General features: G+C 48.6%; 2 protein-coding genes across 3 annotated transcripts in view; both read left to right on the top strand.

The window, feature by feature from the left end:
- LOC128898288 (LIM zinc-binding domain-containing Nebulette) overlaps positions 1-15466 on the top strand; it is a 343259-nt gene that overhangs the window by 235431 nt on the left and 92362 nt on the right. The gene's annotated exons all lie outside the window — the stretch shown is intronic.
- LOC104307956 (nebulette) overlaps positions 1-15466 on the top strand; it is a 94252-nt gene that overhangs the window by 29057 nt on the left and 49729 nt on the right. For both annotated transcript variants that reach the window (XR_008462793.1, XM_054171208.1), the window contains exons 6-8: positions 586-696; positions 12095-12196; positions 14157-14258. Coding sequence is in view for 1 of the 2 variants with exons in the window: in XM_054171208.1 (XP_054027183.1) it covers positions 586-696; positions 12095-12196; positions 14157-14258 (315 nt within the window). In the remaining variant the exon portion in view is untranslated. The remainder of the gene's footprint in view (positions 1-585; positions 697-12094; positions 12197-14156; positions 14259-15466) is intronic.

The raw sequence follows: 15466 nt of genomic DNA, 5'->3' as shown, positions 1-15466 counted from the left end.
TGAGACTGTGTCCTCTTGTTCTGGTGCTGCCTGGGAGAAGAGACCAACCTCTGCCTGTCTACAACTTCCCTTCAGGTAGTTGTAGAGAGCTATAAGGTCTGCCCTGAGTCTCCTCCTCTCCAGGCTAAGCAACCCCAGCTCCCTCAGTCTCTCCTCACAGGGCTGTGTTCCAAAGTCCTCACCAACTTCGTTGCCCTTCTCTGGACACCCTCCAGCAAGTCAACCTCCTTCCTAAACTGAGGAGCCCAGAACTGGACACAGGACTCAAGGTGTGGCCTAACCAGTGCAGTGTACAGGGGCAGAATGACTTCCCTGCTGCTGCTGGCCACAGTGTTCCTGATGCAGGCCAGGATGCCATTGGCCCTCCTGGCTGCCTGGGCACACTGCAGGCTCATGTTTAGCCTATCATCGACCAGTACCCCCAGGTCCCTCTCTACCTGGCCGCTCTCCAGCCACTCTGACCCCAGTTTCCATCCATTACCCCTTGTCCTATCCCAGGGTGCAAGTGAGCAGAGCCTGTCCCCTCCCTCCTGACCCCCAGCCCTCAGATTTTTATAACCATTTGTTGATGTCGCTCTTTTCCAGGTTCTTTACACACAAAAACATGCTGCTGAGAAAGGAACCTCAGATTATGCACATATGAAGGAGCCCCCAGATATTAAGCATGCCATGGAAGTCACTAAACACCAGAGTGATGTAAGTAGAGCCCCATCTGAAACGAGTCTGCTTGTTTAGTGTGGGTACATCCATTAGAGCCAAATGCAATGAGCTGGTCAGGGAAGATTTTCATATTTCATTAGCTGCTGGGGTTTTTTTTTTCCATGTTATTTGCACCAAAGTAATTTGGCACATGATGTGTGTGTGTGAGAAATAGTCTCCCAAGTAATGGTGTGTGACTTTTACTCTAAATGGCAGTGGGAAGCAGCTGTTGTGGTTGCTGCTGTGTGACAAGCAATGTGTGTTTATGGTGTTGTTTATTAGGAGTAAATGTTATGATGTTAGTAAATGTTATTAAGTGCTGCCACTTGGAAATCAAATGACAAAGGCAGGTTCTCTGAATTCACTTGCACTTAGCCTCTGCTTCAGAAGTGTATAAAGCTCTCTGTGTGCACGAAACAAACACACATTTGTTTTCAGGCTGCGAAGCAACTTCGTGGAGAAAGACCTTGGAGTAATAGTGGACAGGAAAGTATCCGTGGGCCAGCAATGTGCCCTTGTGGCCAAGAGGGCCAATGGTATCCTCAGATAGAATAGAATAGTACAATAGAATAAACCAGGTTGGAAGAGACCTTCAAGATCATCATGTCCAACAACACCTAATCAACTAAACCATGCAACCAAGCACTCCCATCAAGTCTCCTTCTAAACACCTCCAATGATGGCGACTCCACCACCTCCCTGGGCAGCACATTCCTGCTGCTAACAGTTCAGAAGGCAAAGCCTGGGTCTTCATGGAATGGCTTAGGATGGAAGGGACCTCACACATCTACACCAAACTCCCTGCCATGTGCAGGGGACACTTTTACACTAGAGCTGGTTGCTCAAGGCCCTATCCAACCTGGCCTTGAGCACTTCCAGGGACAGTGCATTCACAGCCACTCTGGGCAGCCTATTCCAGAATCTCAACCACCCTTGTACTGAAGAACTTCTTCCTCAGCTTCAGTCTTACCCTGCTCTCCCTCAGCTTAAACCCATTCCCCCTTGTCCTGTTGCTAGACATCCTTATGGAAAGTCCTTCTGCAGCCTTCCTGTAGGTTCCTTTCAGGTACAGGGAAGGCAGCTCTAAGGTCCCTTTGGAATCTTCTCTTCTCTAGGCTGTAGCTCCTTCAGCCTGTCCTCACAGGCGCTCCAGCTCTTGGATCATCCTTGTGGCCTCCTCTGGACTCACTCCAACAGCTCTGTGTCTGAGGCATAGGAAGTTCCATGGAAACAGGAGGAAGAATTATTTCCTTGGGATGGAGACAGAGCCCTGGCACAGGCTGCCCAGGGGGGGTTGTGGAGTCTCCCTCTCTGGAGATATTTAAGACCTGCCTGGATGAGTTGCTGTGTGAGCTGGTATAGGTGACCCTGCTCTGGCAGGAGGGTTGGACTGGATGATCCCTCGAGGTCCCTTCCAGCCCCTAACATTCTGTGATTCTTATGCTGGGGACACCAGAACTGGACACAGTGTTGGAGGTTCATTTTGAATTCTCTTCAATGTAGCCTATCTTCCCTCCTGCCACTGTAACAAACCCTTGTAGGTTATGTAGGCTGCAAACTAAATGTCAGTGTTAGATGTATGTCTGTGTGTGCAGAATCTTGACAGCTGGCTGCTGATTAAAAGGCTGCTGGAAAACTTCAGGGAAGCATTATGTTTGAAGAATAACTTTTCCTTCTGCTGGGAAATACCTGCCTTGGAACTCCCAGCAGTAATTTGCAACCTGCCTTGATTACAGAATTCCTTCTTCCTGTCAGCCTCTGCCTGTCTCTGCAGTTGGAAGCGTGAGGATGTCACATTGGCAGAGGGTAGGAGCTGGGAATGCAAACTTCTGTCCCTATAAGCAAGAGAATTGTTTCACCTAGCAGTAGGAATGATGGTGGAGTATTAAGGAATGCAGTAGTGTAGGGAGGAGAGCTGAGAACCCTCTGAGAGAAGGTGGTGGGACCAGAAGGGAATATGAGATGAGTTTTTGAATCAATTTCATCATGGTCTGAGGATTAGCAGGCTGGTGCAAAACCCACTCCCCTCCTACAGCTGTGCATCACCTGCTAACAGAATTAAGGGAGGGCAGGGTACAGATGTGAGAGCAAATGAAATGCAGTTGTTTCATCTTCTTTCACCCTTAAAGCAGGCAAAAAAAAGAGCAAAAGAAATAAGAAAGGAAATGAAGGCAAAGATAGGAGGAAAAGATGTTTTGAGGAATGAGAGCTTGGAACAGCATGTTTAAAACAGTGAAAAAAATAGGAAGGAAATTCTTCCCAGCCTGAAACAACCTTCAAAACAGACTCCCAACAAACTCCATACCCACCCTAAACCCCTCCCCAGTTAGTTTCATCTCTTTGAGACCAGGTTCTGGTTGCTCCCGGGGAGCTGCGCCGCGCTGCGCCGGGAACGCGTCTTTAGCACACATCAAGGAGCAAGTTATGCAAGTGTAGTTATTGTTCTGCAGAGCCCCTCATCTCCTGTGGGGAATTGTTGGGGCACCGTGGTGAAGGGCTGTGAATTCCTTGGCTTTTAAGTGCAGGTTTAATTAAGAGCCCAGCGAGTTTTTGTCTTTGAGGCAGGGCGTGCACCGGCGAGCATCCCAAACGGGGAGCGTCTGTCGGCCCCAGCTATTGCAGGCTGTTTGGAGAATCACAGCTTGGAAAGTGCAGGGGGATAAAAAAGGAGGGAAACTACTGGGGGAATAGAAGGACAAAGCTCTTTTATCCACCTCTCAGTACAGCATACCTACGGGAGCAGAATGCCTGTTTACCTACACTGCTCTGCCAGCTCGACTCAGCATTTACATGCAAGGGTTTGCATCTAATAGGATTAGGATGTGTTTAAGACTGTTTGCTCAGCCTGAAAATAAGGCTGACATTTAGACCCAGCTCTGTGAAATGTGCCATTTCCTTGAAAAATTAAGACTGTGTTCAACTTCCAGTAGGTTGGTGCTGACATTTTGAACCTCTCAGGGGTCAGTGCTGGGTCTGGTCCTGTTCAACATCTTCATCAATGCTATTGATGAGGGGACAGACAGACAGAGTCTGCTCACAAGTTTGCTGAGGATACCAAGCTGGGAGGCTTGGATGTGATGCCTGAAGGCTGTGAGAGACTTGGACAGACTGAGAGCTGGGCAGAGAGGAACTTAATGATGTTCTACAAGGATAAGTACAGAGTTCTGCCCCTGGGAAGGAAGAATAAACTGCAGCAGCACAGGTTGGGAGGGGACCTGCTGGAGAGCAGCCCCAAGGAGAAGGACCTGGGAGTGCTGCTGGACAGCAAGTTCTGCATGGGACAGCAATGTGCCCTGGGGGCCAAGAAGGCCAATGGGATCCTGGGGGGCATTCAGAGGAGTGTGTCCAGCAGAGCCAGGGAGGTTCTTCTCCCCCTCTACTCTGCCCTGCTGAGACCTCACCTGGAATATTGCATCCAGTTCTGGGCTCCCCAGTTCAGGAGGGACAGGGATCTGCTGGAGAGAGTCCAAGGGAGGGCTACAAGGATGCTGCAGGAACTGGAGCACTGCCTGGAGAGGAGAGGCTGAGAGCCCTGGGGCTGTTCAGTCTGGAGAGGAGAAGACTGAGAGGGGATCTGATCAATGTCTATCAATAGCTGAGGCCTGGGGGTAGGGAAGGAAGGGACAGGGACAGCCTCTGCTCACTGTGCCCTGGGACAGAACAAGGAGCAATGGATGGAAACTGCAGCACAGGAGGTTCCACCTCAACATGAGGAGGAACTTCTTCACTCTAAGGGTCCCAGAGCCCTGGAGCAGGCTGCCCAGAGAGGTTGTGGAGTCTCCTTCTCTGGAGCCTTTGCAGCCCTGTCTGGATGTGTTCCTGTGTGACCTGTGCTGGATTCTCTGCTCCTGCTCTGGCAGGGGGGTTGGCCTGGAAGATCTCCAGAGGTCCCTTCCAACCTCTAACATCCTGTGATCTGTGCTCCTGTGATTCTGTCAGGAGCTGCAGGCCTTCACACCACTTTGAATGTCATTACTGTGCTCTGCTTGTGTGGGCTGAAGCTGCATAATAGGGAGATACTGTAAAACCTCCTGCACAATGTGATCATGCAGAGGAAAAACATCTTTCTCTTCTTTGTACTTAAACTGAGGAAAATTGCTCTCAAAAGAACAAAACTGACTTCTGTAATGATAGGGAATCTGCCTGAAAAGCAATTGAAGTGCTACATATAATGCTTGTTTATCCAACCCAGGGTACTGCTCCCTGGAAATTGTGTTTGTGTTCTCTGAAGGCAATGTTTAATGATGTGACTGTGGCAAACACAAAGGCTTTTGGAGGAAAGTGAAGTTGGGAGCATCACAGAATCATGGAATGGTAGGGGTTGGAAGAGACCTCCACAGATCATTGAGTCCAACCCCCCTGCCAAAGCAGGATCACCCAGGGCAGGTTGCACAGGAACACATCCAGGTGGGGTTTGAAAGTCTGCAGAGAAGGAGACTCGACAGCTTCTCTGGGCAATCTGCTCTAGTGCTCTGGCACCCTCAAAGTGAAGAAGTTTCTGCTTAAGTTCAGGTGAAACCTTCTGTGTTCTAGTTTGTTCATCTGCCCCTTATCCTGTGCCTGAGCACCACTGAAAAGACCCCAGCTCTGTTGTCTTGGCTCCCACTCTTCAGATATTGATTAGCATTGAGAAGATCCCCACTCAGGCTGTTCTTCTCCAGGCTAATGAAGCCCCAGCTGTCTCAGCCTCTCCTCATAAGAGTTGCTCCAATCCCCTCAGCATCTTTGAGGCAGCCTACTTTATTTCTGTGCTTGGCTGATGCCATTCAGCTCCTGTAGAGGTTTCCAAACTTGGGACCAAAGCTAAGTGCTGGCCCTTACAAAACCATCAGGTCACAAAGTAGTGATTTGCCTTACTTGTAGCTGATGATCACATGGATGGAGGGAGTAATTGAACAGCAAAATGACATGCTTGTGGCCTGGGATAGGACCAGGGGCAGTGGATGGGAACTACAATGGCCAATGGCATCCTGGCATGCATCAAGAATAGTGTGGCCAGCAGGAGCAAGGAAGTCATTGTGCCCTGTACTCAGCACTGGTTAGTGCACACCTTGAGTCCTGTGTCCAGTTCTGGGCCCTCAGTTTAGGAAGGAGGTTGACTTGCTGGAAGGTGTCCAGAGAAGGGCAACAAAGCTGGGGAGGGGTCTGGAGCACAGCCCTGTGAGGAGAGGCTGAGGGAGCTGGGGTTGCTTTGCCTGGAGAAGAGGAGGCTCAGGGGAGACCTTCTTGCTGTCTACAACTCCCTGAAGGGAGGCTGTAGCCAGGTGGGGGTTGGTCTCTTCTGCCAGGCAACCAGCACCAGAACAAGAGGACAGAGTCTCAGGCTGTGCCAGGAGAGGTTTATGCTAGATGTTAGGAAGAAGTTCTTCATAGAAAGAGAGATTGGCCATTGGAGGTATTTAGGAAGAGACTGGATGGAGTGCTTGGTGCCATGGTTTAGTTGATCAGATGGTGTTGGGTGATAAGTTGGACTCGATGATCTCAAAGGTCTCTTCCACCCTGGTCTATTCTGTTCTATTCTACAGCACAGGAAGTTTCACCTCAACATGAGGAAGAGCTTTACTGTAAGGGTCACAGAGCACTGGAGCAGGCTGCCCAGAGAGGTTGTGGAGTCATTATGTCTGGAAACTTTTTAGACCCATCTGGATGTGTTCCTGTGTGACCAATGCTAGGTAGTATGGTCCTGCTCTGACAGGGGGAATGGAGTTGATGATCTCCAGAGCTGCCTTCCAACCCCTAGCATCCTGTGATCCTGTGACATGAGAGGTTTCTAAAGCAAAAGGAACTCTTGCCACAATGTGCTGCACACAGATAGCATTTGAAGAAGGTGCTCAAAGCTGTGGATCACAGTTTTGCCTGTTCCATGACCTGGCCCATCATTGTGAATAGCAAACCAACACATTATCCACAGTATCTTAGGAGTAACATTGTTTTCTTTCACTTTAATGATATTGTGAGGTCACAGTCTACACACATGAAATTCACCTTCTTTCTAATATGGCCAAGTTGGCAGATCTTGATGTCCTCAAAGACAGTCAATAGCATAAGAAAATGTTGTTTGTTTTGATGCAGATCATGTTAAAGCCAAGCTTCTCCTGGCTCTCCATTCAGCATCTGCATTAGAAAAATTACCTTTCAATGCCTAACTTTCTGCTGACAGTGGTTGTCAACAGTAGGTCCCCCTGGACCACTTCCAAGCGGTGCTGAAAATGATGTGTTTACTCCTGATGTAATTGGGACCAATCAATTTTCAAGGCCATTACTGGGAAGGATGACTGCATCAATCTGTAATGGGCCAGAGATGTGTTTGTCTCTTCTGCATGGGCTGGGAAGCAGTTTTCAGCACCATTTGAGTGGGGATCAGGAAAGCTGTTGCCAATGATGATTGTCACCAGCAAGTGATTTCCTTGGTGCTGATGGACCCCAAAGTGTAGATGAGAGAACAGGGAGCAGAGACACAGCTGACAGGCCATTAGTTAGTGGACTTGGAGCTCTTGGGAAATGCTAAGCAGGGATGAACAGCAAGAACCACATTCTCTGGCAGAGAGGTGTTCCTAGCTCCTTGCTGACTTCTGTGTCTGCATCTCAGGAGGGCAAAATGTGTTTATAGCTGCTTCTGCCTACTTTAGTAATTTAAGGCCAGGCTGGATGTGGCTGTGAGCACCCTGGTCTAGTGTGAAGTGTCCCTGCCCATGGCAGGGGGGTTGGAACTAGCTGATCCTTGAGGTCCCTTCCAACCCTAACAAATCTATGACTTTATTACTTGGAATGGTTTTGGAATTGGAGGGGAAGACAAAAGATTGCAGGCAGGGTCTGAGTCCTTTAAATTGAGGTGAGCTTGAGCTACCATGTAGTAGAAGTTTCTGCTTGTTGACTGACAACCTGAGATGCTTTACAGCATGGTTAGAAATCTCTTCACTTTGCAGCATTGTAGTGCATTCCAATGCACTGGCAGCATCAGGAAAGGTGAAGCATCTTCATAACCCTCAGCTGGAAGTCACCAGAGCAGCCTCTTTACCATCAGTGAACCTTATGCCTTTTCCTAAGAGCTGGAGGCTTGGCCCTATTAAAATTAGTCCACCAGTTATCATAGAATCATAGACTCACTTTGGTTAGAAAAGACCTCCAAGTTATATATAGAATACGTAGAAAACATAGAATAAACCAGGTTGGAAGAGACCTTCAAGATCATCGTGTCCAACCCATCAACCAGTCCAACCCACCTCAACAACTGAACCATGCAACCAAGCACCCCATCAAGTCTCCTCCTGAACACCTTCAATGATGACGACTCCACCACCTCCCCAGGCAGCCCATTCCAATGGCCAATCACTCTCTCTGTGTAAAACTTCTTCCTAACATCCAGCCTAAACCTCCCCTGGTGCAGCTTGAGACTGTGTCCTCTTGTTCTGGTGCTGGCTGCCTGGGAGAAGAGACCAACATCCGCCTGTCCACAACCTCCCTTAAGGTAGCTGTAGAGAGCAATAAGGTCACCCCTGAGTCTCCTCTTCTCCAGGCTAAGCAACCCTACCAACTCCAATCAGTCTCTAGCTCTTCCAAGTCTGGTGCTAAGCCATGTCCCTCAGCATCACCTCTCTGTGTCTTTCAAACCCTTCCAGGGACGGTGAGCAAGCCCTGAATATTTTCCATGCTTTGTGAACACAAGTGGCAATTGAGAGCAGTCACGTTTGGGGTTAAAGGGGAGGAAAGGCTTTTGGTCAGGTTGTCACTGGGTTTTAAATGTATTCAACAATCTAACCATGGGTTTTTAGTTGAAATTTCAGATTGGGATAGAAACCCACTTTAAATGTAGTTAGTAATTAGTCATGCACTGTTTATAGCCTCAAAACTAGAGACAGTAGAAGGTTTCTTGCTTCTCAATCCCTGCTTCTTTCTTGCTTGCATTTCCCACTGCTCTGCTGGAAGCTAGAATCATGGAGGTTGGGAAAGAACTCTAAGATAATCAAGTCCAACAGTCAAGCAAACACCACCATGCCCACTCTCCATGCAGGCCTGAAATTTCACTGCTGCTCTTCAGTATCCCACTCACTTTTTCCTACACAAAGGCAAATTTGTGCAGATGTTTCTAGACCTGTGGTTCTGGAGAGAGGGAACAGTCCTTGAGCCTTTGAGATGGGTTTCGTTGGAGCCTGAACTACCCTTTGAAATGAAGACTTGAGTATGGGAATTTCTTGTCAAGGTTTGGGCCTCTTGATAGGGGGCTTAGGAGAAAACACATCTCATAGTATCATAGTATCAGTCAGGGCTGGAAGGGACCTCAAGGATCATCCAGTTCCAACCCCCCTGCCATGGGCAGGGACACCCCACACTAGATCAGCCTGGCCACAGCCTCATCCAGCCTGCGCTTAAACACCTCCAGGGACGGGGCCTCAACCACCTCCCTGGACAACCCATTCCGGGGCTTCACCACTCTCATGGGGAAGAACTTCCTCCTCCCCTCCAGCCTGAATCTCCCCACCTCCAGCTTCATTCCATTCCCCCTGGTCCTATCACTCCCTGAGAGCCTGAGCAGTCCCTCCCCAGCCTTCTTGGAGCCCCCTTCAGATACTGGAAGGCCACAATTAGGTCACCTTGGAGCCTTCTCTTCCCCAGCCTGAACAGCCCCAACTCCTTCAGTCTTTCTTCATAGGAGAGGTGCTCCAGCCCTCTGCTCATCCTGGTGGCCCTTCTCTGGACACCTTCCAGCACCTCCAGATCCCTCTTGCAATAGGGGCTCCAGAACTGGATGCAGTACTCCGGGTGGGGTCTCCCCAGAGCTGAGTGGAGGGGGAGAATCCCCTCCCTCGACCTTTCTCCTTTCTCACAGGCTTCTCCACTTCCCAGTGCCCGTGGGTGCACGGGCTAAGCTGGTTGCTTTTTCCCTGCCCACATCTGTTTCCCTGCTCTCTCAGAACAGCTCTGCTTTTACTGTTCTAACACAGCACTATAAACCACCACCCCCCCCAAAAAAAAATCACGAGATGGAACGGAATAGCAGCTGTGTAATAGAGGCCAGCACACTGTCCCGATGGGAGAGGGTCAGCATCCAGGGATTGAGGTTAGTCAGGAAATGGGAAACATATTTTTTCTTTCTTTGGCCTACCTCTGACAAACTACTGTTCTGCTGCATAACATTTTTATTCTCACTGGAGTATGACAAGCTGCAGAATGGAGCAGATATATATTGCAGACATTTGTAAAATGCTCGATGGCTTTCCCTCAGACATAAGTAATAGGTATCCTGGTTTAGGTGCAGGAAGAGTAATAATTCACTCAGGGAAAGCTATAGCAATTGGCCTTGCATCTAATATAATTGGAAATGGTGAAATATAAAGGACTGTCACTGTCTTGTTCCCCCACCCCCCCTGAAATTAACCACAATCCATTATTTCTCGTCCTGTATGATCATGTCATTTGGGAGCAATAAGTGACCACATTTCCTCAACTTTATCACCACTGCTCTTGATTCTCTGTTGTTAAATTCCATCCTCCCCCACCCCGTTCCTAATCTCTATTTTGAGGCCATATGCTGGCCTTTAATTTGCAATTTGCATGGATGATAGGGTGCTATTCACAGACCTGTTTCTGCTGCCTTTGTTGCTTTGCACCTCACCTCATGTGGTCATTAGGACAAACAGCATATAATTAACTGAAGTCGTGGAGAGCCCTGAATTGCCAATGCTTCTCTGTTGTCAGACTGCTTGAAAAACCAGAACCAGAGGAAATCTAAACCTCGACCAAAAGCAAACTTCCAGCGCTTTGAACCAGCTGCAGGAATCTGTTTCTGTTTGCTTGCTGGGTGATACTTTGGGCTCTGGTATAATCCAGCTTATTTAGTTAGTTTTGATTTTGCCAGTGATTGCCCTGCTGTGTCACTCACTGGGGATTAAAAATTAGGAGATCTATCTGTGGGCAAGCAGCCAACAGTGGAGCCTATTTAACTTGTCTGCTTAGCTGAAGCCATATGGAGGCCAAATTAACTTTCCTGTTGCCTGTAAAATATTTGCCCCAGAAGTGAATTGAAAAAAAAAAATCTTCTTCTCTCCTTAACATTTGTGCAAAGCCTATTGGAGGTTAGCAATTTGTTGCTTTGTACCCGGGGTGAAGCTTTGCGTTGGTCATAAGAGCTAGGTGCAGAGGTTCACAGGCTCACAGGATGTGAGGGGCTGGAAGGGACTTCAGGAGATAGAATCACAGAATCACCAAGGTTGGAAGAGACCTCAAAGATCATCAAGTCCAAGCTGTCACCACAGACCTCATGACTAAACCATGGCACCAAGTGCCACGTCCAGTCCCCTCTTGAACACCTCCAGGGATGGGGACTCCACCACCTCCCTGGGCAGCACATTCCAATGGCTAACAACTCTCTCAGTGAAGAACTTTCTCCTCACCTCCAGCCTAAAACTTCCCCTGGCACAGCCTGAGACTGTGTCCTCTTGTTCTGTGGGTGGTTGCCTGGGAGAAGAGACCAACCCCCACCTGGCTACAACCTCCCTTCAGGGAGAATCAGTCTTGTACTCCACATGCTGGAACGCTCAGCCTGCTCGTTCCCATGATGGTGTAAAGGAGCAGATGAGCAGAGCTGTGGGGAGTGGAAGGATGCTGAGGTGGAGTTGTGTCATTAAATTACATACCTGCTCCAGGGCTGCCTGTTACTGAGAAAGACTTCCCCTGAGGTGGAAAGAGAGTTTCTGCTCAGCATGGCTGCAGGGCTCAGGGGGAAGGCTGTTTGTATTAAAACAGGGTATAGCATAGGGGGAAATAAAAAAGCTGTAGTTTTAGAAGTCCTTTAAAATGTGATGATAAAAGCTGGTATTTGTGTCTTCTGTAATGATTTCATTTTCTGCTATTCTTCTAAGCAAAACCACTTTGTAGAACCATAGAATCATAGAATGTTAGGGGTTGGAATGGGTCTCTGGCCATCATCAAGTCCAACCCTCCTGCCAAAGCAGGATCACCTGGGGCAGGTCACACAGGAGCACATCCACATGGGTCTTGAAAGTCTCTGGAGAAGGAGACTCCACAACCTCTCTGGGCAGTGCTGCATCAACCTCCTGTGGAGCTGGAACTTCCTGTATTCCAGTTTGTACCCATTGCCCCTTGTTCAGTCACAGGACACCGCTGCAAAGAGCCTGGCCCCATCCTTCACATCTTTATAAATGTGTTAATGTTGTATTTTATGCTTCTGAATTTCCCCCTTTTGGTATTAACCTGCGTGTGGCTCTTGCTAAACAGTCCCTGGCAAGCAGGCCTGCATGGGAATCAATTAGGCAGAGTTCTGGTGAATTTGATGGCTGAGTTAATAAGGTCACTCAGAGAGTATTTATAAACTTCAGACGGGTTTGTTGGTTTATTTTAAGCAAAACTGTTTTGTGGTTGCTTGCTTGTTTGACAGGTGTCCTATAAGAAGGGTGTGCAAGAGACTCACAGATACACTGAAGTGCTCAACAGGCCAGACATAAAGAGAGCAACTGAGATAACAAAGATCATCAGTGATGTATGTCCTCCTGTTACTCTCTAAGTAACTTTTAGACATGTTGTCATGGTTTGATGTTGGAAGAGGTTTGACATGGGTGTATCTCTCTCTATCTCTCTCTGTATCTTCTTCTCTCTGTATCTCTCTGTCTCTGTCTCTCTCCCCATCTCTATCTCATCCCCCTCTATCTCTCCCCTCTCTATCTCCCCCCTCTATCTCCCCCTCTATCTCGCTCATCTCCCCCTCTCCCCTCCCTCCTCTCCCCTCACTCCTCTCACCTCCTCCTCTCCCCTCCTCCTCTCCCTCCCTCCTCTCCCCACCTCCCCTCTCCCCCTCCCCTCTCCCCCCTCCTCTCTCCCCCTCCTCTCTCCCCCTCCTCTCTCCACCCTTCTCTCTCCCACCTTCTCTCCCCAACCCCTCTCTCCCCCTCTCTCTTCCCCCCTTGCTTTTCCCCTCTCTCTCCTCTATGTCCATAACTATATCTATATTAAAAGCCCTGAGCTGAGACTTTAAGTAACTCTTCCTAGTTTAACGTGAGACTGATGAGGCACTTGTGGAGAGGCAGTTTTAAGAGCCCTGAGATTCACTTCAATATTCAGGATGTTCTGAAACCAAAGAACTTAGTTTTATGTTCAGCCCCCAAATTCACTAATTCAAACCCACTTTGAGTTAGAGTGGCTTTGGGACTTCCAGTCTGTTGTTATGACATTTCCTTGCTGATTCACAGTGCCTGAGTAATGCAGGCAGCCTATTTCAGGCAGCAGGTAATTTTGTTTGTGATAGCACAGAGCACCTCGTGTGGATTCATCTGTGCTGATTTCTAAAGCATTGGCTGGGAGGGGGAGGGAAATGGCAGCAATTTGCATGGGAGGCAGTTCAGCTGGAAAGATCACCTGCCATCAGCCTTGTGGGACTAATTCCACTCTGGTACACCGGTGCAACTTCACTGACACCCAGCAAGACTTCAGTGCTGAAACTGAGAGTGGAATTTGACCTTACAGCGCACAAAAAGCTGCCCCTCAGCTGAGTTTTTGGCTTTGGCTGCTGTGAATAATCTCCTGGAAACTGCAGACCCCGTGGTGGGAAAGGTGCAGGCACTGCAACTCATTCAGCAATATCTGGCTGTGCATGGGGCTCAAGTTGAATTTTGCTGTGCTTTGTCTTTTACAGTAAATAAATATTGTGTTGTTATGGAGCTGGAGCCTGAGAAGGGCTCTTTTTGGTCTTTTCCTTTTTCCTTTTTCCTTTTTCCTTTTTCCTTTTTCCTTTTTCCTTTTTCCTTTTTCCTTTTTCCTTTTTCCTTTTTCCTTTTTCCTTTTTCCTTTTTCCTTTTTCCTTTCTCTTTCTCTTTCTCTTTCTCTTTCTCTTTCTCTTTCTCTTTCTCTTTCTCTTTCTCTTTCTCTTTCTCTTTCTCTTTCTCTTTCTCTTTCTCTTTCTCTTTCTCTTTCTCTCCTTCTCCTTCTCTCCTTCTCCTTCTCCTTCTCCTTCTCCTTCTCCTTCTCCTTCTCCTTCTCCTTCTCCTTCTCCTTCTCTCCTTCTCTCCTTCTCTCCTTCTCTCCTTCTCTCCTTCTCTCCTTCTCTCCTTCTCTCCTTCTCTCCTTCTCTCCTTCTCTCCTTCTCTCCTTCTCTCCTTCTCTCCTTCTCTCCTTCTCTCCTTCTCTCCTTCTCTCCTTCTCTCCTTCTCTCCTTCTCCCTCTCTCCTTCTCCCTCTCTCCTTCTCCTTCTCTCCTTCTCCTTCTCTCCTTCTCCTTCTCCTTCTCCTTCTCCTTCTCCTTCTCCTTCTCCTTCTCCTTCTCCTTCTCCTTCTCCTTCTCCTTCTCCTTCTCCTTCTCCCCCCCACCCCAAGCTGATTAGAGCAGCAGTGTCAATGCAGATCACTAAATGAGATGTTTTTTTATGGCAGCCTGGATGCTTACACATCTATTGAGAAAACCAAACAATTTAATAGTGATTCATAATCTTTTCTATGTTTGTTTTTCAGGCTGAGTACAAGAAAGGAAGGGGAGAGATGAATAAGGAGCCTGCTGTACTCGGAAGACCTGATTTTGAACATGCTAAAGGAGTTTCAAAGCTGTTAAGCCAAGTAAGAGTCTCTGTCACTTTACAATGGCTTCATTCAGACCTCTCATTCCTAGTAATGCAAGAAAATACAGAGACTTTTTTTCCCCCACAATGTGGTGGGTTGAAAATTCCCCCCCAACATTAAATTTGCCAGCCCAGCCCAGCTGGAAGCAAATGAAGCTGTATTTGCAACCAAAACTACAATCTACAATGGAATGCAATGAATAGGTACAAAATATACAATATTTACAGGGGCAATCCCAAGCACTGATATAGGCTGGGCAGGGGCTGGCTTGAGAACAGCCCTGAAGAAAAGGACCTGGGGGTGCTGGTGGGGGTGCTGGTGGATGGGAAGCTCAACAGGAGCCAGCAGTGAGCACTTGCAGCCCAGAGAGCCAGTCACATCTTGGGCTGCATCAAGAGAAGCATAGCCAGCAGGTTGAGGGAGGTGATCTCCCTCTCTACTCCACTCTGGTGAGCCTACACCTGGAGCACTGTGTCCAGATCTGGAACCTCTGTTCCAGGAAGGATCTGGAGGTGCTGGAAGGAGTCCAGAGAAAGGGCCATGAGGATGAGCAGAGGGCTGGAGTTGCTTTGCTATGAGGACAGACTGAGAGAGTTGGGGCTGTTCAGTCTGGAGAAGACAAGGCTCTGAGACCTTATTGTGGCCTTCCAGTATCTGCAGGGGGCTCCAAGAAAGCTGGGGAGGGACTTTTGAGAGTGCCAGGGAGTGGGGGGAATGGAGCAAAGCATGAAGTGGGGAGATTCAGATTGGATGTTAGGAAGTTCTTCCCCATGAGGGTGGTGAGACACTGGAAGAGGTTGCCCAGGTAAGGTGGTAGCCTCATGCCTGGAGGTTTTTTGCAGCCAGGCTGGATGTGGCTGTGAGCAACCTGCTGTAGTGTGAGGTGTCCCTGTCCATGGCAAGGCTGTTGGAACTGGCTGATCCTTGAGGTCTCTTCTTACCCTGACAATTACATGATTCTATGATTTGCAATTAATGAACACAAGAACTCCCCTGGCCAAAGACTAGCACGTGCTTGCGCTCTCGCTCTCTCTTCCTCTTTCCCTCTCTTCCTCTTTCCTTCTTTCTCTTTCTCCCCTCTCCCCTCTCCCCTCTCCCCTCTCCCCTCTCCCCTCTCCCCTCTCCCCTCTCCCCTCTCCCCTCTCCCCTCTCCCCTCTCCCCTCTCCCCTCTCCCCTCTCCCCTCTCCCCTCTCCCCTCTCCCCT

The sequence above is a fragment of the Dryobates pubescens genome, chromosome 21, assembly GCF_014839835.1.
Source record: "Dryobates pubescens isolate bDryPub1 chromosome 21, bDryPub1.pri, whole genome shotgun sequence".
NCBI lineage: Eukaryota > Metazoa > Chordata > Aves > Piciformes > Picidae > Dryobates > Dryobates pubescens.
This window is presented reverse-complemented; position numbering and strand designations above follow the sequence as displayed.